Raw genomic sequence first — 26,914 nt, 5'->3', positions numbered from 1 at the left:
CCTTCAGTGTTTCACGTCAAAGGAATCTCAACTGGACTCTGTCCAATGTTTAGTGAACTGAGCTATATACACTCACAAGAGGTTGTACAGACTGTTTAGATAAAAGACTATGCCAGCTCGCAAAAACTATATGGGACAGGGTTATGAATACACAGCCCGCGGATCCCCCAATGCCTGCTAATTTGGTGGACTAATGCAGGTTTATATGAGAAGCGCCATATTCTTCTACAAACTATTTAGGACAATGACCTATCCGTATACTTGTATCTTGCAACTAAATCTCAGACCAATAGCCATCTAATTTCTAAATGCCTGTTTTATGTCTGATAGTCCTGCATCCAGAGACGTTTCTGTATGGTTCTTCTTCGCTATCTGTAATATCGGTAGAACACAGAGCTCAATATTCTCATAATACGTACACAGCATACTGCACAAACTAAAAAGTGCATAATATTAAATATTCATTCTTCAAAATGATAATATTATACTGTACATGCCATTAGTGCACATGAAAGGGACATTCACTCCACTCTTATTTGCCATGCAAAAATCACTAAATTCTGTACAGTATTTGAGGAGGTGGTCCAGTTTCAGGAGAAAACCTTACAACACTTGGAGTGTACCTGAAATAAAGAACAGGCCATTACTTACCTAGAAGATCCCATGGTGCCGCTCTGGTTCTCCCGGCCGGGCTCTGTTGACCCTACTGTAGAAGTAATGTCGCATCGATAACACATGACTGTTGCAGCCAGTCACGGGTTGTCGATGTGATGTCACTGCTGCAGCTGTGTCAACAAAGCCCAGTCAGGAAAATTGGCGCAGCATTGTGGGATCTGCCTTGTAAGCAATGGACTATTCTTCATTTCAGGCACGCCCTGAGTATTGTCTGGTCTCCTCCTGAAACCAAACGACCTCTTTAAATGAAATTGTTGCAGTAAATGCTTTAAAATAACAAAAGAACACTACATGTCTCTTCAGTCTTCACAGATGCAATGGCAGTCTTTGTGTACAAGGGGGTGGCAATAAAGTGCTGTGCCACCACATGACCACTGTCAGGATTCTCAGAGATCATGTGCCATACTTACTGGCATCATAATTAAAAGTACTTCTCACCTCTTAAATCTCCCAATGACTCAGAACACACTCTCTGGTGTCACCACTAGGTGGCGCTAGTACTATGACACATAACCACTGAGGTCACAGTGTGGTTGAGATAGCCAAGTGCTCTATTAAATGTCACACCAGAGAGGTGGTGGTGACACCAAAGCGTCAAAGCTGGATTGGTGGGGGATTGAGGAGGCGAGTAGTGTTTTTTTAATTATTATTTCAAGAGCATTTTTTTTTTCAAGGAGATGGGCATTTTGTAAATATCAATGTGCTTGCTAAAGAAGACCATCAAGAAAGTCACATATGTTTAGTTAATTCATGAATATGAGATTCAACCGACAGCTCTTATTACCAAATATTACAGCCTGGTGTCTGGTGGAGACATGAGAGAGGGTACATAAAATGGCTCATTTTGACTTAAAATGTAAAATAAAATATTGAGACCGAATGACATTTTTAGATGCATCAAGCTGAAAACAATCTTGAAAATACAGGGGAGAATTGAAAAATGCAATGAATGAGCAGCCTCATACATCATGCATTTCAAATATTAGTGTTGCATAGCTTTTCTAATCCATTTCACCAGGATAACCGTGGTAACATACCTGTTTGAATGGTGGCCACTGAGCAGCTTTTCCTAGTTCCACCTCTGGCGCACTGACAGCCAAGTGTGCACTTGGACCTCCCTGATGTGGAGCCAATGCATTTTACGGTTTCACTCTTACTCCTGTTATAGGCAGGAGTGATGTACCATACTTATTTAGGGTTTACCTGCTGTTCATTAAGTTTCCTTTGTATCTCTTCAGAGTCGCTGGTTTCATAGACGATGGGCTTGGACAGTTCAGACTCAATATGACCCAGCCATGTTCTCAGGCTGCTCATGTTCTTATCCAGTTGCTGCACTGCAAGCAATGTCTCCTTTAATTTCTTCACCCTGTGGAGTGGAAATATAGCCTTTAATAATATTTCAGAAATGTGTAAAATCATCAGCTCTTCAGACGGTAAGTTTGAAGGAAAGATTCCACATGAAGGTGTTTAACAGAGGTCTGCTTTCTAATATTCATAGAGAACTGAATTTTAATTCTGCTAGCCTTCTAGATTATCAGATTATAAATCACATTTTTGGACGAGGGGCGGTTCTCACACACAGGTTCTTAAAAAGGTTTTCCGAGACATTTTTGATCCTCAGAATAGGTCATCAGTATCTGATTGTTGGAGGTCCAATACCTGGGACCCCCGCCGATCAGCTGCTTGAGAAGGCACCGGCGCTGCCTTCTCTGTGCTTACCAACTACACTGTATAGCGGCTGCGCTTGGTATCGCACTCAGCCTCATTCACTTCAACTGGGCTGAGCTGCTTCTAGGTCACGTGACCGATGAACTTGTTGTCACTGGTCTTCTCGAGTAGCTGATCGCCCACTGATCACATCCTGATGACCTATGCTGAGGATAGGTCATCAGTATTAACATCTCAGAAAACCCTTAATGGCATTTGCTGCATTTTAGAGTAGATTTTCGCACCTGTGTTTTCGGTGTTCTTTTGCAGTAGAGATGTTAGCTGAATGTCTATGGGAAAGTAATAAAAGTACGCGGTATGGAAAAAAATGCAAGCGTGTTTTACTAGTGGTGGAAAATCACCAGCACAAAATCATGTGTGTATGGACCCTTAAAGGTATGCATTTCCATAATCACAGATGCTCAAGAGTCCAACCACTATGACTCTTAGGAAGTGCTATGCCACCTTACAGACACACAGTGTGGACTTGCGGATTTGATGTAGATTTTGCAAAAGGGGAAATCTGCAGTGGAGATCCACAGCATGAATGGATCACGGGTCACTTTTCTCTGCAGAATCCCTTTTTTTTTTTTTTGCAGGGGTGCAGATGAGATTTCTTAAAATCTCATCTAGGTTGCTGGTACTGTAAAATTCTGGGGATTTTCCAGACGTAAATCCATGTACCCATTGTGGATGCTGCCCAAGGGCATGTTCAAATATGGCGGATGCGCTGCAGATTTTTCTGCAGCATAGCAAAGTGAATGAGATGTACTGAAATCTCATCCACATGCAGTGGAAAACGTATAAACTGTTCATCAGTGTGGATTTTCACCCTTTCAAATGCATAGGGTGAAATTCATGAAGAATCCACACCACAAATGTTGCTGCGGATTTGCTGCAGAAGACCCTGCAGTTTGCCTGTACCCTCATTTATTTTATAGTGTGTCAAAGAGACATCAGATATTGAGGTCAACCAAGATCCCTCAGTATAAAAGAGCACATCGTATAACAGTAATGAAGTGTAACTTTATGTAACCCGTGTCTCCATTACAGTACAATACATATCACAGACCTCTAACTCGCAGGGTATATTTAGGCTACAGACACCACCGGTTGCTTAGTGCCGGCGGCATAAAACATAACACAAGCACTGTATCTGATTTGTGCCAATAAAAACGGAATACTATACAATATAACAATGCATCTGAAGACTGGTATAGCACAAGTCACCATTAACAAGCAAGCTGCAGCTTTAGGCACTGACAATTATTAATATGGTATTCAAGAGATGCATCAGTCTCATAAGCCAGACATACTTTCCAGCACTCACGCCTATGTGACACATGACAGGATATGTGATATGAAACCCAAAACCATGTTGTATATATAGATGCTCGTGCAGGGGAATGAAGCTACATTCTAGCCTTCACAATACAGTAAAATACTGTACGGAGGAGCACTACTAAACCAAGGTGCCAGCAACTAGGGAATGTATTGAGGACCAAGGATAACAGCTCAGCTTTATTTTTATTTAAGGTCAACCGCTAAAACTGGAAAAAGGGCAAATGTAGACTTCTGGGAAATCATAAAACATAAAAAATCATGAAATAAATAAGAATATGTGTATATAGATTTTATATCAGTGCACATCTACTTAATATGTGAATTATGCATAGGTTACATATATTTACATGAACACATAGGCTGAAATACGATTTAGAATCATATCCTTCATTCATCCTATGCTTAAAAACTTGTCATCCCATGAAAAACTAACAAAACAAACAACAACTTCAAAAGTTCCCACGGAATCTGATGCCTAATGGGTAATGGATACTAAATCAAAACTGGACATGCATGATAAAGTAGGGTACAAGAAGATTCCTGCCTTGAGACATCGCAGTCGCAGTCTGGGAGCTCAGATTCCTCAATGCTGTCCTCCGCCATGTTATGGGCACCCAGATCAGCAATGGCTGCTGCCAGCACCATGAACGTACTCATCAGGAAAGGCACAACCATGAGCAAGTTAATGCCCACTCTATAGTAACGACCCTCTAACTTCTGCGGGTAGGAGAGAAGTGAGTCCGGAGAACAGATACAACCCTTGGGACTGCAATCTGAGAATGAGGGTTTGGACAACTGGTCATGCTTCTATAAAAAGGATCCACTCAGGAGAATGTGGAGGATCTGTCTCCAGGAATGCTGTCTGCAAATGTGATATGTCCTTGCAGTTCGGAGCAGGGCTGCAGGAAACGTGCTGCCCAACAAATGTTTACACCTCACTTTATTATCCAAAATCAATTGCAAACTTTTAGATATAGAATGTACTATGTAATATACTAAAGCATAGAAGCATCTAATCACATAAACATTTCACACAGGCCAGTAGTATTGAATCTATTATTCTCCAGTTGTTGTAAAACCATAACTCCCAGCAAGCCAGCAGCTGTCAGTGTATACTGGGAGTTTGCAAACAACTTAAGATCAATGCCATAGGTGGACTAACCCTAAAGTATCATATTTTTCGCTTTATAAGATGCACCTTTTCCCCCCCAAAGGTGTCTTATAAGCAAATACTAATTTATTTCATGCACTTACATAGCGCTACTATATTCCACAGCGCTTTACAGACATTATCATCCAACTGTCCCCAATGGGGCTCACAATCTAAGTTCCCAATCAGTATGTCTTTGGAGTGTGGGAGGAAACACGAGGAGAACATACAAACTCCATGCAGATGTTGTCCTTGGTTGGATTCGAACCTAGGACCCCAGCACTGCAGTGCTAACCACTGAGCCACCGTGCTGCCCATACTAATGAGTGCTTCCATATGAAAGTGCTCATTGGTATGCAGGAGGCATGGGGAGCGGTGGGTGAAGAGCTGCTAGCGATAACTGTAGGAAAGACCAACGGACCTGCAGAGTAGATGGGCTGATCTAAAAATATGATATGGGGGGTCTGATCTGAGGTCTCATATGGGGGTCTGATATGGGAATCTGACCTGAGGTCTGATGAAATTTTTTTTTTTTACTACTTTCCTCCTCTAAAACCTAGGTGCGTTTTATAAAGCGAAAAATACGGTATGTGCATGCAATAGCTGAAGGACTTTACAGAGCTACAAAGACCAGATTATAACACAAGTCCCTTGGCTGATGGATGTAAATGAAGTAGCAGAATATCCTATATGATTCATTTGCAAGCACCACTGTCCCTTTTTCTATATACTGTATTACCACATGTCTAATGAGTTATAAACATTACAACGTGTAAGAAAACAGATGCTCGTCTATGGCCAAGTACCAGCAGCTTAACCAAAAGGCCCCCTGAAAGTCCTGGCAGCTGCACAGTGCACTTCACTCCAGCTTGTAGAAGACACATGTCCATCAAGTTCACACTTTCTCTGAAGAAAAAATACTGTAAGACCCTGGAGGTGACTGTGACTTATTTTACTTCATATAATAAATCAAATCATTACCTAAATAGACTGTTAAAGGGAACCTGTCGCATTGAACATGGTGTCTGATCTGCAGGCAGCAGGAGGGGCTGAGCAGATTTTATAGGAAAAGATTCAGTATACCTTGTCATTTATTCACTCAAATCCCTGATTTTTCTGTTCTTAGGAGTCCAAGGGTGGTCCTACTCAGTAACTGCCGTCCTTCCCTGTATATGTGTACTTACAGAGATAGCTATGTCACAATGTACGTGAAAATTCTTCTTTATCTCATAAGTACAAATGTACAAAATGCATCCAATCAATACATGTATATAAACTTCAATATAGAAAAGTCCATATCTGCAGACAGAACAAACCTCATGGACACAGAACTAAATGTCGACTGTGCTACTGCAATATTTCGGGGGCGTTCCCCTTCATTATGATGCCTGATGAGGGCACAGGCAGGATCAGCTAAGAGTGCTCCTGCCAATACAGCACTCACTGCAGCACATACAGTATTATAGAAATCAGAATCCACACACTGCCTACACTGCAGCGAAGAGTGGTCCCAAACTTCGGTTTGGCTACTAAAACAATAATTTTGATAAATAAAATATATTACAAAAATCATTATTATAGTAGTTGTAACAGTTTAAAGAATGTATTTATACAAATCAGTTAAATGACTTCAGGATTGCATGAATTTATTAATTAAGGGTCCAAAAACCGAGCCTGGAAACTATAGGCCGGTAAGTTTAACATCTGTTGTGTGTAAACTGTTTGAAGGTTTTCTGAGAGATGCTATGTTAGAGCATCTCAACGGAAATAAGCAAATAACGCCATATCAGCATGGCTTCGTGAGGGATCGGTCATGTCAAACTAATTTAATCAGTTTCTATGAGGAGGTAAGTTCTAGATTTGACAGCGGCGAATCAATGGATGTCGTATATCTGGACTTCTCCAAAGCATTTGACACTGTACCACATAAAAGGTTGGTATATAAAATGAGAATGCTCGGACTGGGAGAAAACATCTGTAAGTGGGTAAGTAACTGGCTGAGTGATAGAAAACAGAGGGTGGTTATTAACGGTACACACTCAGATTGGGTCACTGTCACTAGTGGAGTACCTCAGGGGTCAGTATTGGGCCTTATTCTCTTCAATATATTTATTAATGATCTTGTAGAAGACTTGCATAGTAAAATATCAATTTTCGCAGATGACACTAAACAGTGTAAAGTAATTTACACTGAAGAGGACAGTATGCTACTACAGAGGGATCTGGATAGATTGGAGGCTTGGGCAGATAAGTGGCAGATGAGGTTTAACACTGACAAATGTAAAGTTATGCACATGGGAAGGAATAATGCAAGTCACCCGTACATACTAAATGGTAAAACACTCGGTAACACTGACATGGAAAAGGACCTAGGAATTTTAATAAACAGCAAACTAAGCTGTAGAAAACAGTGTCAGGCAGCTGCTGCCAAGGCCAATAAGATAATGGGTTGCATCAGAAGGGGCATAGATGCCCGTGATGAGAACATAGTCCTACCACTTTACAAATCGCTAGCCAGACCACACATGGAGTACTGTGTACAGTTCTGGGCTCCAGTGAACAAGGCAGACATAGCAGAGCTGGAGAGGGTCCAGAGGAGGGCAACTAAAGTAATAACTGGAATGGGGCAACTACAGTACCCTGAAAGATTATCAAAATTAGGGTTATTCACGTTAGAAAAAAGACGACTGAGGGGAGATCTAATTACTATGTATAAATATATCAGGGGTCAGTACAGAGATCTATCCCATCCTCTATTTATCCCCAGGATTGTGACTGTGACGAGGGGACATCCTCTGCGTCTGGAGGAAAGAAGGTTTGTACACAAACATAGAAGAGGATTCTTTATGGTAAGAGCAGTGAGACTATGGAACTCTCTGCCTGAGGAGGTGGTGATGGTGAGTTCACTAAAAGAGTTCAAGAGGGGCCTGGATGTATTTCTGGAGTGTAATAATATTACAGGTTATAGCTACTAGAGAGGGGTCGTTGATCCAGGGAGTTATTCTAATTGCCTGATTGGAGTCGGGAAGGAGTTTTTTATTCCCCTAAAGTGGGGAAAATTGGCTTCTACCTCACAGTTTTTTTTTTTGCCTTACTCTGGATCAACTTGCAGGATGACAGGCCGAACTGGATGGACAAATGTCTTTTTTCGGCCTTATGTACTATGTTATTAAAAGTTGAAGAATAAAAATAAATGTATCAAAACTAAGGACATAAACAGCGATGTTCATGGCAGCCGCTCACATGCCAACAGTCTGACTGACTGCCATATTGTTTATATAGGGCACAAAAATAACGAGGTAAAGAGGCTTCCTGTGATTAGAAAAGTTGGCGTATTTGCTCCCATTCCCATTTGTAATGGGGAGAGAGATATACTGTAAGCTTTTGTCACACTTTTCTTGCAGGGACTTATTTCCCACGAGAAGAAAAAATCTGGTATTATGAAATCCAACATGCCCGATCGTTCCTTCCTCTAAAATCTGTTGTCAGACGAGAGAGGGGAGACCGAAGGTGGGACTGCGCATCAAGTTATCAGGGCTGAAACATCACACGGGAGAATAAATATCAACCTTTTCACTTTTCACATCTGCACTTGCCAGGGGAGAGATGGGAGATGTTCATACAGAGGGTTGACATCTGTTGTCAGGGGAGAGATGGAAGACCTCCATAGAGGTTATCCTCAGCTTTTCACTTGAAAGGGAGCTGAGCTGTGGTATGACCACTACACATTGTAGAGAGCATTCTGCTTTTGGCTCTTTGAACTGCTTTTTTCCCCATCACTGGTGGTTCATTGAAGTGGGGGGCTGGGAGTTAGACCCCCACCTATCTGATATTTATGACCTAACCTGAGGTTAGGTCATAAATATCTACAGGCAGGAAAACACCATTTGAGGCCTGGTCCATACACGCTGACCTTAAAGTGAGGGAATTTTATGTAAAAAAAAAAAAAAAAGAAATGTAAAAAAATCTTGCATTTTTATTTATTTACATTGAAGTCCATCGTGAAAATTCCTCACAAACTCCAGGGTTAGAAAGTGGTGACAGTAAAAAAAACTAGCAAAGGCTCCATCGCAGCATTCTACACAATTGTCTAAAAAGAATGCTCCATGGAACACATAAACCTCATGTATAAACAATCCCAAAATAAAGGAAGCACCACATTGTAATGACACTGTAATATCTGCCAAAAGATGGGCCGCTGACTGTTCATTACACACAAAGCTGCTGAGGCTCTGGTTCCTCCTGAGTTTGTCACTTGATACTATGGCAATAAACAGCATGCTGTCCTACTGGTCACAACTCTCCGACTACTCTTAAAGGTACATTTCCATCAGAAAGGGGTATTTTTTTAAACTCAATATTCATAGAAAACAATTTTGTTTAGAATTTTTCATTTTTTTTCATTTCGGCAGTAATATGCCATTGGAAATTAAACACAAAATAATGTCATTTTTGCAGACATTTGACCTAAAACTACAACAGATAACCAAATAAAATAAATGAGTAAAAATATTAGACTTGACCATTTATTTATTGGGGAAAATGATTAAATGTCACATGTCTTGTGAATGGCAAAAGTATGTGAACCTTTAGGTATAGCAGATAATTTGAAGGTGAAATTAGAGGCAGGTATTTTCAATCAATGGGATGACCATCAGGTGTGAGTGGGCAACCTGTTTATTGAAAGAACAAGGATCTATCTGATATTTAAGAACTGTACAGGGTGGGCCATTTATATGGATACACCTTAATAAAATGGGAATGGTTGGTGATATTAACTTCCTGTTTGTGGCACATTAGTATATGGGAGGGGGGAAACTTTTCAAGATGGGTGGTGACCATGGCGGCCATTTTTAAGTCGGCCATTTTTAATCCAACTTTTGTTTTTTCAATAGGAAGAGGGTCATTTGACACATCAAACTTATTGGGAATTTCACAAGAAAAACTATGGTGTGCTTGGTTTTAACATAACTTTATTCTTTCATGAGTTACTTACAAGTTTCTGACCACTTATAAAATGTGTTCAATGTGCTGCCCATTGTGTTGGATTGTCAATGCAACCCTCTTCTCCCACTCTTCACACACTGATAGCAACACCGCAGGAGAAATGCTAGCACAGGCTTCCAGTATCCGTAGTTTCAGGTGCTGCACATCTCGTATCTTCACAGCATAGACGATTGCCTTCAGATGATACGAGATGTGCAGCACCTGAAACTACGGATACTGGAAGCCTGTGCTAGCATTACATCTGTCGTCGGTAAACTGTTTGAAGGTTTTCTAAGAGATGCTATCTTGGAGTACCTCAATGAAAATAAGCAAATAACGCCATATCAGCATGGCTTTATGAGGGATCGGTCATGTCAGACTAGAGTTATTCAAAAATAGAGTTATTCAGTTTAGAAAAAAAGAGGACTGAGGGGAGATGTAATAACTACCGGTATGTATAAATATATCAGGGGTCAGTACAGAGATCTCTCCCATCATCTATTTATCCCTAGGACTGTGACGAGGGGACATCCTATGCGTCTGGAGGAAAGAAGGTTTGTACACAGAAGAGGATTCTTTATAATAAGAGCAGTGAGACTATGGAACTCTCTGCCTAAAAAGGTGGTTATGGAAAAGTCACTAAAAGAGTTCAAGAGGGGCCTGGATGTATTTCTGGAGTGTAATAATATTACAGGCTATAGTTATTAGATTTTTGGAGGTAATTGATCCAAGGAGTTATTCTGATTGCCTGAAGGATCCCCCCCCCCCCCCCACTAAAATGAGGAAAAATGGCTTCTACCTCACATGGTTTTTTGCCTTCCTCTGTATCAACTTGCAGCATAATAGGCTGAACTGGATGGACAGATGTCTTTTTTTGGACTTACAAACTATGGTACTCAGTATGTTACTATGTTACTATCAAAGTCTGATCTTCACAACACATTTGTGGAAGTGTGTCATGGAATGGAAATAGGAACCTCAGCAGAAGAGTTGTTGATGTTCATCAGGTTGGAACCATCTCTAAAGAGTTTGGACTCTACCAATCCATAGTCAGACTGTGTACACATGGAGAAAATTCAAGACCATTAATTCCCTCCCACAGGAATGGTCAACCAACAAAGATCATGCCAACAGTAAGGTCACAAAGAAACACAAGGTAAGCAACCAAAAGGGTTGAGGCCACCATCAGGGAGACACTGAACAACAATGTTGTGCATGGCAGGATTGCAAGAAGAAAGCCCCTGCTCTCCTAAAAGAATATGCTGCCAGTCTGCAGTTTGCTAAAGACTGCCTGAACAAGCCAGAAGGCTATTAGAACAATGTCTTGTGAGCAGATGAGATCAAAATAAAACTTTTTGGTTTAAATTAGAAGGGTTTTGTCTGGAGAAAGGAAAACACTGCATTCCAGCATAAAACCCCATCCCATCTGTGAAAACAGTGGTGGTAGCATTGTAGTTTGGGGCCTGTTTTGCTACATCTGGGACCGGATGGCTCGTCATCATTGATGGAGCAATGAATTCTGAATTATACCAGCTATTATACCAGCATTTTCTAAAGGAAAATGTCCGGACTTTTCTTCATGAACTGAATTTGAAGAGAACGTGGGTTATGCACAAGACAATAACCCTAAGCACACAAGACGTTCTACCAAAGGATGGATAAAGAAGAAGAAAGTTTAAGTTTTTGGAATGGTCAAGTCAAAGCTCTGACCTTAATCCAATAGAAACTTTGTGAAAGCAGTTCATGGGAAGAAACCCACAAACATAACAAAGTTGAAGATGTTTTATATGGAAGAACGAGCTAAAATTCCTCCACGCTGATGTGCAGAACTAATCAACAATTACCGGAAACGTTTAGTTGTAGTTATTGCTGCACAAGGGGGAGTAAAAAAGTTGTAGATTATTCAGCATAGAAAACTAGAAGATGCACCAAATTTATTAAGAGGCCTGTGCCCTTAATAAATTTGCCACATCTCACTCCAGTGCACGTTTTACTAAGACTGCCGAGGGAAATGCTAGTCTTAGTAAATCTCCCCCTTATATGAATATGATGGTTACTAGAAACATTTGCACTATAATGTATTTTGACTACAGTATTATCTACTGGAACCAGTAAAAGGAAGCACTCTCATGATTGCTGAACTTGTGAGTATGAGTCTTTCCATAAGATGCCATGCTGGATAGGTTTAGCTGAACTGACCAGTGGACACAAAGAGTTGTCTCAACTGCACACCTGAATTTTAATGTGCTACACATTGCCCCTGCATCTTATGGGGCGAATACCAATGAGCGCCTCCATTATCGAAGCGCTAATTAGTACCGGAGGACCAGGAAGCGGTGAAGGCTCTGTACTCAACGCTTCCTGGTCCTCGGCTGTCGGCTGTGCAGTGGTTGCGCACAGTGTGAGGGCGCTCTGTGACCTCACTCTGTGCACGCCAGTTCACAGCACAACCGACAGCAGAAGGAAGAGGATCGCGCTGGAGAAGAGGAGAGACGGCGTCCAGGAGCAGGAGAGGTAAGTGGTTTATTTATTTTGTGATCTGAGGCTGGGATCTGCTGAATAATGGCTGGGGGCTGCTGAATAATGGCTGGGGGGCTGCTGAATAATGGCTGGGGGGCTGCTGAATAATGGCTGGGGGGCTGATTATATATATGACTGGGGGCTGATTACATATGGCTGGGGGCTGATTACATTTGGCTGGGGGCTGATTACATATGGCTGGGGGCTTATTAGATATGGCTGGGGGCTTATGAGATATGGCTGGGGGCTGATTACATATGGCTGATATGAGGCATGGAGGACTGTGAGCTGAGGTCTGATTAATATTGGGGGTCTGACCTGAGGTGTAATGAAAAATATTTTTTTCTTATTGCCCTCCTCTCAAACCTAGGTGCGTCTTATGGGCCGGTGCGTCTTATAGGGCGAAAAATACGTTATCATCAAGATTCACTAATAAAACTACTATTCTATCTAAATAACACCACCGTACAGTGACTGGATATTACTACTATATTCTATCTAAATAACACCACCGAACAGTGACTGGATAATACCACTATATTGTATCTAAATAACACCACCGTACAGTGACTGGATAATACTACTATATTCTATCTAAATAACACCACTGCACAGTGACTGGATAATACCACCATATTGTATCTAAATAACACCACCGTACAGTGACTGGATAATACTACTATATTCTATCTAAATAACACCACTGCACAGTGACTTGATAATACCACCATATTGCATCTAAATAACACCACCGTACAGTGACTGGATAATACTACTATATTGTATCTAAACAACACCACCGTACAGAGACTGGATAATACCAGTATATTGCATCTAAATAAAACCACTGTACAGTGATCGGATAATACTACTATATTGTATGTAAATAACACCACCGTACAGTGACTGGATAATACCAGTAATATTTTGACTGGATAATACTACTATATTGTATCTAAATAACACCACGTACAGTGACTGGATAATACCACTATATTGCATCTAAATAACACCACCGTACAGTGACTGGATAATACCAGTAATATTTTGACTGGATAATACTACTATATTGTATCTAAATAACACCACCGTACAGTGACTAGATAATACTACTATATAGTATCTAAATAACACCACGTACAGTGACTGGATAATACCACTATATTGCATCTAAATAACACCACCGTACAGTGACTGGATAATACCAGTAATATTTTGACTGGATAATACTACTATATTGTATCTAAATAACACCACCGTACAGTGACTAGATAATACTACTATATTGTATCTAAATAACACCACCGTACAGTGACCGGATAATACCACTATATTGTATCTAAATAACACCACCGTACAGTGACCGGATAATACCACTATATTGTATCTAAATAACACCACTGCACAGTGACTGGATAATACCACCATATTGTATCTAAATAACACCACCGTACAGTGACTGGATAATACTACTATATTCTATCTAAATAACACCACTGCACAGTGACTGGATAATACCACCATATTGTATCTAAATAACACCACCGTACAGTGACTGGATAATACTACTATATTGTATCTAAACAACACCACCGTACAGAGACTGGATAATACCAGTATATTGCATCTAAATAAAACCACTGTACAGTGATCGGATAATACTACTATATTGTATCTAAATAACACCACCGTACAGTGACTGGATAATACCAGTAATATTTTGACTGGATAATACTACTATATTGTATCTAAATAACACCACGTACAGTGACTGGATAATACCACTATATTGCATCTAAATAACACCACCGTACAGTGACTGGATAATACCAGTAATATTTTGACTGGATAATACTACTATATTGTATCTAAATAACACCACCGTACAGTGACTAGATAATACTACTATATTGTATCTAAATAACACCACGTACAGTGACTGGATAATACCACTATATTGCATCTAAATAACACCACCGTACAGTGACTGGATAATACCAGTAATATTTTGACTCGATAATACTACTATATTGTATCTAAATAACACCACCGTACAGTGACTAGATAATACTACTATATTGTATCTAAATAACACCACTGTACAGTGACAGGATAATACCACTATATTGTATCTAAATAACACCACCGTACAGTGACCGGATAATACCACTATATTGTATCTAAATAACACTACCGTACAGTGACCGGATAATACCACTATATTGTATCTAAATAACACCACCGTACAGTGACCGGATAATACCACTATATTGTATCTAAATAACACCACGTACAGTGACTGGATAATACCACTATATTGCATCTAAATAACACCACCGTACAGTGACTGGATAATACCAGTAATATTTTGACTGGATAATACTACTATATTGTATCTAAATAACACCACCGTACAGTGACTAGATAATACTACTATATTGTATCTAAATAACACCACGTACAGTGACTGGATAATACCACTATATTGCATCTAAATAACACCACCGTACAGTGACTAGATAATACTACTATATTGTATCTAAATAACACCACTGTACAGTGACAGGATAATACCACTATATTGTATCTAAATAACACCACCGTACAGTGACCGGATAATACCACTATATTGTATCTAAATAACACCACCGTACAGTGACCGGATAATACCACTATATTGTATCTAAATAACACCACCGTACAGTGACCGGATAATACCACTATATTGTATCTAAATAACACCCCCGTACAGTGACTGGATAATACCACTATATTCAGAGGAAAAGCCAGAGTTTACCGTATCTCTCACAGCCGGATAATGCAGCGAACCACCGGATCCTCAATAACTACAATGTGATCCAACGGGAATCTGTAGTGGAATCTCATGGGATTTTATAAGGCATATGTCATTGTAGCCTTACCCATTCTTAAGGCTACTTTCACACCTGCGTTCAGGTGTCCGCTCGTGAGCTCCGTTTGAAGGGGCTCACGAGCGGCCCTGAACGCAGCCGTCCGGCCCTGATGCATTCTCAGTGGAGGCGGATCCGCTGAGAATGCATCAGTCTGCCAGCGCTCAGCCTCCGCTCCGCTCAGTGAGCGGACACCTGAACGCTGCTTGCAGCGTTCGGGTGTCCGCCTGGCCGTGCGGAGGCGAGCGGATCCGTCCAGACTTATAATGGAAGTCAATGGGGACGGATCCGCTTGAAGATGACACCATATGGCTCAATCTTCAAGCGGATCCGTTCCCCATTGACTTTCAATGTAAAGTCTGAACGGATCCGCTCAGGCTACTTTCAGACTTAGAAAATTTTCTAAGTAATAATGCAGACGGATCCGTTCTGAACGGATGCAAACGTCTGCATTATAGGAGCGGATCCGTCTGATGAAACATCAGACGGATCCGCTCCGAACGCTAGTGTGAAAGTAGCCTAAAGTGGGAGGTGGGAGAGGTGGCTGTAATAACTAGTAAATATTACTAGTGGCTGGCACAACCATGGTCTAGCTGTTGTAACCCCCTGACAGCTCATAAAATGATACAGCAAAGGAGATATAGTGTTACATAGTATCTATTCAAGTGACTGAGTGACCTGGTTACACACGGTTGCTCTAAGTCTACCGGAGCAGAAATAGCTCTTTATATGGTCTCTTCACTCTTGATAATAAAAGGGTCCAGAATGAGGAATGTCTCTCTACGGCAGCATGTTATTTTCTCCTAAAAATATTTAGTACAGGTATACAATCTTATGGAACAGTTTTTCTATGACTTACCTTGCACCAATAAGGTCCAAGAGATGTTGCCATCTGTCACTAACTTTGCTCAGCTTGTACTCTATCTCTGAGGCCTTGCTTTCATGGCTGGCCTTGGCAAGTCTTTCTCCCATTTCCTGAAGTTGTATTTTGTTTTCCCGGACAACAGCAATTTCTTCCTGGTAATCCTGTTTAGCACAAAAAAATATTTAAGAATTTATTGACTATAGTTGTGCCTTGGTTCATTGTTTGTACCTGAGCTTTATAACACAAAAAATATGAACAGGTAAAGCTGAAAAAACATATCTCGGTCTTTTTCCAGAAACCTACTAATATTAGTACAGATTTGGTTCTAGCTAGAATTATCATCTCCCTTGTGCCAGAAAAGTTTAAAAAGTCACCAGCTGTGTGCTCACTTTTTAAATGTGACTTTTGGAAGAAAAAAAAAGTTGCAAGTGCCTGTTTTTATGCCGCCCTCCCTACCTTTCCAAAAGGGAGTGTGGCAAGTGGAGGAAAGCGGTATGACCAACAACTGAAATTAATTTACCTTCATTTACGCCACTTTTGTGGTACAAATGAAGCCAGAAGTCTATGGCAGCTTGGAACTGCAGTAGATTTCTGTTTAGGTGCAGGGACTGCCAGAGAATGCACCTAAGTAATGACACGGCCTGCGACGGCAGCGCAGGAGGTATCCAAACCGGCACAGAGAGTGTCAGTCTTGACAAATCTCCCCCTTTATATTCATCTCATTTCAGTCTGTTAAATATGTAGTGTGTCTTTGCTTTTGCATGTCAGTCATGGTAGTGTGCACCTGTATGTTCATTTCATAGTAGTTGGAGGTGGTGGTGGTCTAACTTAGATTTTTTTGCAGATGAAATACCTTTGATCACTTGTTGGCCATAAACCTTACAGGGAAATCTTGCGGTGACCAGGGGAGAGGCCAGTGGAAGTTTTTGGGGATGTATTTTGTGCTGCTGGCAGTATTTTGTGATGGACTGTGGTATTTGGCTCTGTTGGGATGGTATAATGTGCCACAATATGGTATCGCTGGCCCTGCCTTCCATCAATTTGGACCAAACAACAACACTTATAGTATTTTTTATAGGGCCACTTTAATTTCCCAGTCCACCCCTGGCTGTGGGTGCATAATTAAAATATAGGGGAGAATTGTGGTAATACATTACATACGTTTACATAATTGGGTGATGCTAGAATAAAAGATCATGCTGAATCCTCAAAAAAGGGAGATTTTTTTTTTTTGAGGCAATGCTCTGTCTCGAGATCCCTGCTCTATGACATTCACATGCCCTAACAGATATCTAGAAAAATTGATTGTTATATTGTCATATACAAAAGATCAATCAACAATGTCGACAGGGGTCGACTAAACAGGATAACCCATTTAATTTGCCTTTACAGATGCATGTATGCTATGTACAGTATAATAAAAGAGGGAAAAAACTATTTTAACAATAAATGTTCTTTGATCATTTTCAAGTTAAACACCACAAATATGTTGTTCATTTACTGTACATATGCTTATATGGAAAATCTGTTGTTGTCTAGGGTGTATTATGACAAACTGTAGTGTGCATCACATTTGCAGACAATAGATTGCTGGAACCAGGGGTCTTTTGTTTTCTAACTGGCTCTTTATGGGCCTGATTTTCCCACACTTAAAGGGGTTGTCCCATGAAAAATATTCTACAGTTTTCAAACCATGCACCTGAATCTGAATACTTTTGTAAGTTCATGTAATTAAAAAGTTTGTATAGTCACTAGAGTTATTCAATAAAATGTATCTGTACAGCACCACCTGCAGTTTTTTCTTATTTCTTTGTCCTGTACACTGAGATGGCCGCACATGCTCAGTTTCATCTTTCAAATGCTTCCTGAGCTGTGATAGGGAGAGCTGAGACACGCCCCCTGAGCTGTGATAGGGAGAGCTGAGACACGCCCCCTGAGCTGCAGCAGAAAAGACACTCCCCTTGAGCTGTCGGCTTGATATAAATCTAGCAGATCAATGAATGTAAAGATCTCTGGATCCATGTGAGGTACAGGGCTGGTTCTAGCTTTGTTAGAAATATATTGTCATCTACTATATGATGTCTGCTTTTCATTTTTTACATTAGTCATGGGACTTTAATGTATTTGCTGTGTATTTGCCTTGGATTTCAACCTATGTACTGCACAGGGTGAAATCCAAGGCGGAAGCCTACAGCACAAATTGACATGCCGCTAATTAAAAATCTGTACAGTCAATTTCCACAGCATGTGAATGCGATTTTGTAAAATCTCATCTATTTTGCTGATATTGTAATATGCTGTATGTTCTGCTGCAATTCCGTGGTGCAAACATGCAGCGTGTCTGCAAGGTGTAAACGTCAGATTAAAATTCGGTGTGTATTTCCAAAACAGAAATCAGAGACTGGATCCTCAGCCTGCTATGGATTTGCAGTGTATGTGCTGCTATGTGTGCAACTGATTCTCAAAATGCTTAACCCCAATGTCAATCAATAGAGCTTATACTCAGTGGGGGAGATTTATCAGAGCTAGTATCAAGGAAAACTGGCTTAGTTCACTTTTTTGTGAAAGAGGTAGTTTGGTACCTTTCTGAGTTTGTCAATCATTTCTTCAATGCTGATATCTCCATTCTGCGAGACTTTGCTTTCCATCTGAGTCAGCCACTCGCATAGCTCCTTGTTCTTTTCATTGAAGATAGCCCACTCATTAAGCCTTTCGCTGACTTGTTGCCGACGTACAGAGACCTTCAATTGGGGAAGACAGAGATGACTGACAAGTTACACTTTGTTAAAATGTCACCCTGATGTACTGTGAAACAGCAGGACTCAACACATCACACCAGCCCTTATGCACATTTCCTGTAGCCTTCACCTCTGAAAACGAAGACAGGAAACTATCATGTTATGCTATATGATTGTCACATCCTGGTGACATTAGACAGGCTGAATGCAGACTTTGCAACGATTTGCAGATTTTCATTTTATTTTATTTATGTGCAATATACATGAAGCCACATATGTCTCATATGTTTTGCAGCTGGCCATAAGACACCTTTTGCTAGCTTGGTGTTGAGGGTTGAAATACTATGATTTTCTTGTCTAAACCCTTACAATAAAATGATAAACTAATAGTACATTGTGGCACTGTTCTAGATGCTGCATTCATACATATGTAACTGATTTGCCACCTCCGATGGTGAGACTCAGTAGTACAAGAGTCAATGTAAGGTTGGGTTCACATCACCGTTTCATTTTCCGTTGTGCTAATCCGTCAGAAGAACAGAAAAAAAAATGGATGCCATTTCCATCTGAGATCCATGCAGGACTTCTTTCCGTTTAAAAAAAATGGATTTCAGATGAAAATGGCTAAAACGGATGCAAAATGTGCATAACGGATGCCCAGGATCCATTTTTTACAGAATCCGTTTTTTTTTTCCTGGAAAAGGAAACGGTGATGTGAACCCAGCCTTAGCTAACTAAAATGCAAACGGTGGTATCCCAATGATTTTCATTGCCAAGAAAAGCATATAACATGGCATTTCTATATGATGGATGTAAAATTAACAAGGAAATCATGGGGACAGTGGATAAAGCCCCCTGCTATATTAAAGGGGTTGCGCTACTAATATATACGTATATCGCTCAAAAGATATTGCTGTTATATCACTTTTCCCAAAAACCACCATTTCTCAAAACTGCCCTATTCTAAAGTTATTAGCCTACAACTGTGCCCTGAGGCAAATCTGTTTTGATGTACTCAGTTGCTGTAGGCTACGTTTGGCATTGGAACCTTGAAATGTAGGAAGCACAAGCTTCAGTGCTAAGAACAAGGGGCGTGGTTAGTGTCACATGATCTGCTGATGTCAGGACACATCTCCCTGCCCCAAGGCATGATGGGACAGCAGACACATGGCAAACCAGGAATGATTCAAGCATGGGGGATAAGAGAAAACTGCAAATGAGGTAAATGTGAAAAAATTGAAAATGAATGGGAGCTAGAGTAATTGACGAAAACACCCTGAAAAGTAGTTTATGGCACAATCCTTTTTACATGCTTACAAAATCAAAACATCTTTATCTTAAAGGGGTTGGCCACTTTCTGGTTGACCAATGTGTTTGTGAGATTATTATAGGGCACTTAATAACATAGTCTTTGTTAAAATTCTGCACCATTTTCTATATTTCATAAGCAGGGCTGTGGAGTCGGTAGATAAATGCTCCGACTCCAACTCCGACTCCTCAGTTTTTGGTACTTCCGACTCCGACTCCTCTGTATTTAATATGCAAATGTATTTTATACATTCCTTGAAGGAAAGAAAGGCAACATACATGTCATTACCACAGAACTACTGGCTAGGAAGCTGCTGCCTTCTCCTTTGTGTGCTGATCTTCTGCTGAAGATAGGGCAGTGGGAGGATCCAGGAAGGGGCATTTATTGTAAAACATGATTTCCTTAGGAGAATCCCATAGTCATGTTTAAAGTTTAAGCTAACAATCTGAGTTTACAAGTTTTTATACCCTTAGCTGAATGACAGCAGTTTTTCAAATGGTTTACAGCTTCAGTCTTGAGCTATTGACTATCCATTCCCTTCACTTATACAAGTGTCTCTAGTCCTGCAAAAAACATATTTACTTAATCAGTTATCAGTGAGAGGCTAGGTTAACCATGGACGTTGCGTTCCCTGTAACAGCGGAACACAACACATCGGAAAGTATAAGTATTGCCACTGTTGCGTGCCATATAATGAAGCATATGAAAAGCATGCTTCTTCACGGTCACTTAACGTGTTCGTTTTGCGGTAACGTGACGCACTGCATGCATTGGCCTTTATTCTTACAGTAGAGAAGTACCGTATTTTTTGCAAAAGTGGGGGAAAAATAGCAGTGCGTCTTATAGGGCGAATGCTGCGACCGTCCGGTAAATAGGCTGAGAGGGAGGAGGGGCTGGGGGCCGGCATCTGTTTCTGTAATGGCAGCGGGGCCCGGTGCAGTGACTGTATTCTACTACACCGGGCCTCGCTCAATGTAGTATACGGTAATCATATCTAACTTGTGGGTATTGTTAAAGTATTCCAATCATCTTAAATCTAGCGCTGTACTACTTACTACTAACTTCTTGGCAGTCAGGAGGCCGGGTGGGCGCTCGTAGCGTAGCTCACTACGTCACGCGCCTGTTCCGCCCACTTTATGAATGAAGCAGGCACCGGGCCCCGCTGCCATTACAGAAACAGATTCCGGCCCCCATTCACTACACAGGGACACTGTTATGGGGGGATCTGTGGATGACACATCAGATAAGATGCTATATATGTGTCATCCACAGATGCCCCCACAATGATCCCCCATAACAGTGCCATCCACAGATGCCCCCATAACAGTGCCATCCACAGATGCCCCCATAACAGTGCCATCCACAGATGCCCCCATAACAGTGCCACCCACAGATGCCCCCATAACAGTGCCATCCACAGATGCCCCCATAACAGTGCCATCCACAGATGCCCCCATAATAGTGTCATCCAAAACCCACCAAAAGCAAACCTTTCGGTTCAAAACATTTTTTTTCTTATTTTCCTCCTCAAAAACCTAGGTGCGTCTTATAGGGCGAAAAATACGGTAATTAATTATAACTTTTTGTGAATTGGGACATTTAAACTTGCTTTTTTAATTTTATTCCAATTTAAATCTAGTAGGAGTCGGAGTCGGTTCCTTTTTTGGCGACTCTGACTCCAGGTACCCAAAATTGCCTCCGACTCCTCGACTTCGACTCCACAGCCCTGTTCATAAGGTATACCCCCTTATTTACAAAGTGTTCTTGCTGTCCACACAGAGGTCCTGTCCATAAAATGGCTGCTGATGGAGGGTCATGTGACCAGGCAAATCACCTCCATGTGATGTCTCCTCCATTCAAATACACTGCATTTGCACTAAACTCCTAACAGAACAAGTAGAGATGGCAGGTGCAGTGTATCTGAATGGAGGAGACTTCACATGAAGGTGATCTGCCTGGTAACATGACCCTCCATCAGCAGCCATTTTATGGACAGGATCTCTGTATGGACAGCACAAATAACTTTGCAAACAAGGGAGAATACCTTATGAACTATAGAAAATGATTAGTAAGTGCCCTATAATCATCTCACAAACACATTGGTCAACAGTAGCCAGAAAGTGGCCAACTCCTTTAATATATTGGTACCAGGAACAATATCCATTCACCCTCCGATTTTTTATGAATACAGGAGGCGCCATCAATATTTTCACAAATGAGATGTCTCTTTGACATGTCCGCAGTCATCCTAGCTGTCTCTCCCCATGGCCTTTGATGATACTGAGAGCAGGTTTACTGATCTACCAATCTAATTACCTGATGGCAAAGTTCTTTCCACTGTCTCTGCAGCAATTCAATGCGCTCATTAAGAATGGATATATCGTCTGCATTGATGAAGGGTGAAAATGAGTTCTTCAGTTCTGTCAAATGAGCAAGGTCTTCAACCCACCCTTGAACTGCATTTTCAAGCTCCTACAGAAAAAGAGAGGTTATAGTGACCAGCACAGAATAAGTTTATAATACAAGTGTGTGAAGCCGAAACCAAACAGGCTGCATAGCCCCATATAAAAGGCCACAGATGAGTGCCCTTGCTCCCTGACAAACGGCTCATTTTGTTGGGGAAAGCCATGGCTAGCCAGGCATCTCCCCTGTAGCAGTCCCATGTAATATAAGGATGTCTCAAGTAAGGGTGCCACTCCTATCAGAATACTCCCCTCTGGACAGAGATTGTCTTCATGGGATAACCTATTTAAAAGGTCATCTCTGTAATATGGCATCTGATAAAGTATATTATTTCTTCTGATTTGCTGTCGTTTTCATATGTTATAAAATCAGAGGAATACAAAGGATTAGTATGGACCATACACCTCTATGGGTGTTGAATTATAAAACAAATGGCCGTACATGTACTGTCAAGGTTGGGACTAGACCCTATCTATGCTACTAATTATACTGGTATGACTCCTGCATGGAGCTGTAATACAGCCACTTGCAGAGAGCTTTAAAGTGGAACTGAACTTTTAGAAAATGTTTGTCAGTGCAACATATGAAACGTTTTAATCGGTGGAGGTCCGGGTGCTGAGACCCCCTCCAATCACTAGAATGAGGAGAGAAGAGCTCACATAGCTCACTCTCTCTCCTTGCTGCAGGGGTGGGAATTGAGATGGGCTCATAGACTTTCTATTGAGTCCTTCTCACTTCTTCCCCCTGCAGTGAGGATACAGTTTAAAATGTAAGCTCTTCTCTCTCCTCTTTCTAGCTATCGGTGGGGGTCTCACTCAACACTCAGACCCTCACCGATCTATGAAAAAAGTTTTCCCAAAGTACAGGGACACTTTAAAGTGGATCTGTCCTGCTCTTTCGGGGAAAGCAAAAATCAATCTGTGTGGGCAGAGGAAGATTGACCCATAGGCTTACTGCTTGAGTAGGGGTCGCATTTACACAGTTTTTACACATTTTACGAATGCAAGACCAGGATGAAAATTTGCGAGAACACATGAAAGAGAACCGGTCAGCATGAAAATGCAGTACAATCTGCAGGCAGCATGCTATAGAGCAGAAGGAGCTGAGCAGACTGATATATCGTTTTGAAGGAAAACATTTAGCAAAACTTGTATTTTACTCATTAAATCTCTGCTCTTTCTGAGCTCAGTAGCCATGTGATTGATAACACTGCCTGTATAAGTGTGTATACAGACAGCTGTAACTGATAAGACTACCAGGATTGGAGAAATTTTTATCAATAAAACACAAGTTTTACTGAATCGTTTCTGACAAAACTATATATCAATCTGCTCAGCTCCTCCTGCTCTATAACATGCTGCAGATTACACTGCATTTCATGGTGAACCCTGAAGTGTATGCAAGACTAATTCCAACCTAACTTGAATGTTTGAACTTTACAGTGTCATCCCTTTTAGACTGTGAATTTTGTCTGGCAGTACAGACACAATATTGGGCTCTATGGTACGTATGCTGCATTATTTATTACATTTAACCCTTCTCATTACTTGTTCTCCCAATGATGAGCATCACCTTGCCACTTCCGGTATTATGTCCCTATTACATGTATAGGCAGTGTGGTCACCAACACAGGAAGTCACAGGGAATTTAAACACAAAATCCAGAGCCCCGTGGAGCAAAGTATTCCATGGTTACTATATTACAAAAAAGTTTTATAGGGGAAGATACGCTGGTGCCATTCCATAAGAGAAACAACCAGTTGGTCTTAAATAACTTCTAGACTTTGAATTTGCATTACATCAGGGTGCCTACAACTAATATTAATATTTCGTACTTGCGTGATGGATGGATGAACATTTTTCATGTTACCAGTTACCCTGGAAAGGTTTCACATAATGCAATATACGGATACACTGACGTACAGCCTCCCACATAGCATCATGAAGCCCAGGTCTCATTGCTGCAGCACCGGATAGCATTGCTGTTTACCTTGCAGTGGATCTGTTCTGTATGAAGCTCATCATGGTGATCAGGGAGAGACTGAGAGATGTTTTTCCTGAATGTCCTCAGTTTCTCCAAAGATTCTGCTATTCCATTTTCACACCTCTCCCAGTCCTGAAAAGGCAGAGATATTTTTTAGTTTTGTGATCGTGAGCCTATGCAGATTCTGTGCCTGTGCTCAGTCGTAAAGCGCACACTGCAGAGCTAATTACATAAGCAGAAGGAAGCTTCTGAGATAGCGTTCCTCTGGAAACCACCCAAGGCTACCAGAACATGTAGCAATATATACAGTGTGCAGAAACTGATGGAATACCATTAATATAAATATGTATTCTTCACAATCCAAATCCATAAAATAAAACACTTTCAATAGGATGGCCACCGTGTGCGGCTCCTGTATAGAAATGTCTGGATAGTCATGTTTAAGTGGCCGACAAAGCAATTGTCGAGGTGAGTTAAATGGCCGATCTCAGCTACATCACATTGATGAATTAGACTGAGAAACGAGTTGACATTCTACCAATTCCAAAACCGTAGATTTCAATGAGGAAGAATAGACACATACTTTTAACAGGAATGCAAGCTGCTTCTTCTGTTCCTCCAGTCTCACGGTGGTGGCCTTCCATCGCTCTTGAATGTCAATGAGTTCTGCCTGCAAGGAAGCCTCCGCCTCGCTGTCAGCAGACAGAAGCAGTTGCTTCCCAGCCTCCACAGTTAGGATGTAGCTCCCCTGCTGCCGGTGGAGCACTCTGTCTCTAAGCTGCAATATCAAAGAAAAATATTGCATTTGACGATATTTATAACGCTGACATACTCTATAGAGTTGTACACAGGTGGTCGTCACTCACATCTTTCTTCAGAAACCATGTGGGCAATGCAAGCTGCCACGATTTTCTACGGCATGGTTAAAATAGATTGTTTAATATTAATGACCGTATTGCTTTGCGGGTAGCAATCAAACTGACAATCAGTGCGCGATTCATTTGAAAAAACTGTGGAAGTTGGCATGGCCACCTTATGGGTTTGTAACCTCACTGGGTATCCCCACTTAACTTCCTTAAGCCAAGTAACCAAACAGTATGGGTTTTAAGTGGCGAAAAAGGAATCAAGGAAAACAGCGCTAGGAACTTAGCCTCTATGCTGCTCCAGTCCTAATTTATGAATGGTAAGGTTCTGACTCCATCACAGATTCCAACATATTTGACCGAGAAATTTAGCAATGCACGCTGCTAATTTTCCATCAAAACAACAGACGCTTTGGCAGAACCTAATGTGACCGAACAAACCTCAATGGAGTCTGTCAGGTGGCTCTAGGTCAATCTTTACAATGGATCCATCCCTGCATTATGGCTTCTGCTATAAACAGAAGCTACAGCATAGATACGAACAGAGCCTAATAAATAACATGTAACAAGTACTAGATAGTGAGCATATATACATCACAGGAAAATTAATAAAAAAAAACATCTAGAAGAAGTTAAAGGGGTTGTCCTCTTTTTTTATATTGATGACCTAGGACAGTGGTGGCGAACCTAAGGCACTGGTGCCAGAGGCGGCACTCGGAGCTCTCTCTGTGGGCACCCGCACCCTGGAAAAAGGCTATGGTGTACCAATATGCCTTAGACTTTCCCTGCCATTTATCAGTGCAGGGCGCACTATGAACAGCACAGGGCGCACTATGAACAGCACAGGCAGCACAGGGCGCACTATGAACAGCACAGACAGCATAGGGCGCACTATGAACAGCACAGACAGCACAGGGCGCACTATGAACAGCACAGACATCACAGGGCGCACTATGAACAGCACAGACAGCACAGGGCGCACTATGAACAGCACAGACATCACAGGGCGCACTATGAACAGCACAGGGCGCACTATGAACAGCACAGGCAGCGCAGGGCACACTATGAACAGCACAGGGCGCACTATGAACAGCCCAGGGCGCACTATAAACAGCACAGGCAGCGCAGGGCACACTATGAACAGCACAGGGCGCACTATGAACAGCCCAGGGCGCACTATGAACAGCACAGGCAGCGCAGGGCGCACTATGAACAGCACAGGGCGCACTATGAACAGCACAGGCAGCGCAGGGCACACTATGAACAGCACAGGGCGCACTATGAACAGCCCAGGGCGCACTATGAACAGCACAGGCAGCGCAGGGCACACTATGAACAGCACAGGGCGCACTATGAACAGCACAGGCAGCGCAGGGCGCACTATGAACAGCACAGGGCGCAC

General features: G+C 41.5%; 1 protein-coding gene across 5 annotated transcripts in view; it reads right to left on the bottom strand.

Annotated features, from left to right (window-relative positions):
* Window positions 1-26,914, bottom strand: part of SYNE1 (spectrin repeat containing nuclear envelope protein 1) — a 413,129-nt gene that overhangs the window by 35,089 nt on the left and 351,126 nt on the right. For 4 of the 5 annotated variants that reach the window (XM_040429494.1, XM_040429495.1, XM_040429497.1 and 1 more), the window contains 6 exons: window positions 25,233-25,427; window positions 24,656-24,781; window positions 22,520-22,675; window positions 18,739-18,897; window positions 16,151-16,317; window positions 1,879-2,041 (listed from right to left, as the gene is read on the bottom strand). In XM_040429494.1, the coding sequence (XP_040285428.1) occupies window positions 1,879-2,041; window positions 16,151-16,317; window positions 18,739-18,897; window positions 22,520-22,675; window positions 24,656-24,781; window positions 25,233-25,427 (966 nt within the window). Of the gene's footprint in view, window positions 1-1,878; window positions 2,042-4,270; window positions 4,484-16,150; window positions 16,318-18,738; window positions 18,898-22,519; window positions 22,676-24,655; window positions 24,782-25,232; window positions 25,428-26,914 lie in introns of those variants that run through there. The other variant, XM_040429498.1, reaches the window with a different exon arrangement.

This window comes from Bufo bufo, chromosome 4, assembly GCF_905171765.1.
Source record: "Bufo bufo chromosome 4, aBufBuf1.1, whole genome shotgun sequence".
NCBI classification, from domain to species: domain Eukaryota; kingdom Metazoa; phylum Chordata; class Amphibia; order Anura; family Bufonidae; genus Bufo; species Bufo bufo.
Note: the sequence above shows the minus strand (reverse complement) of the source record. Positions and strands in the feature narration are given on the sequence as shown.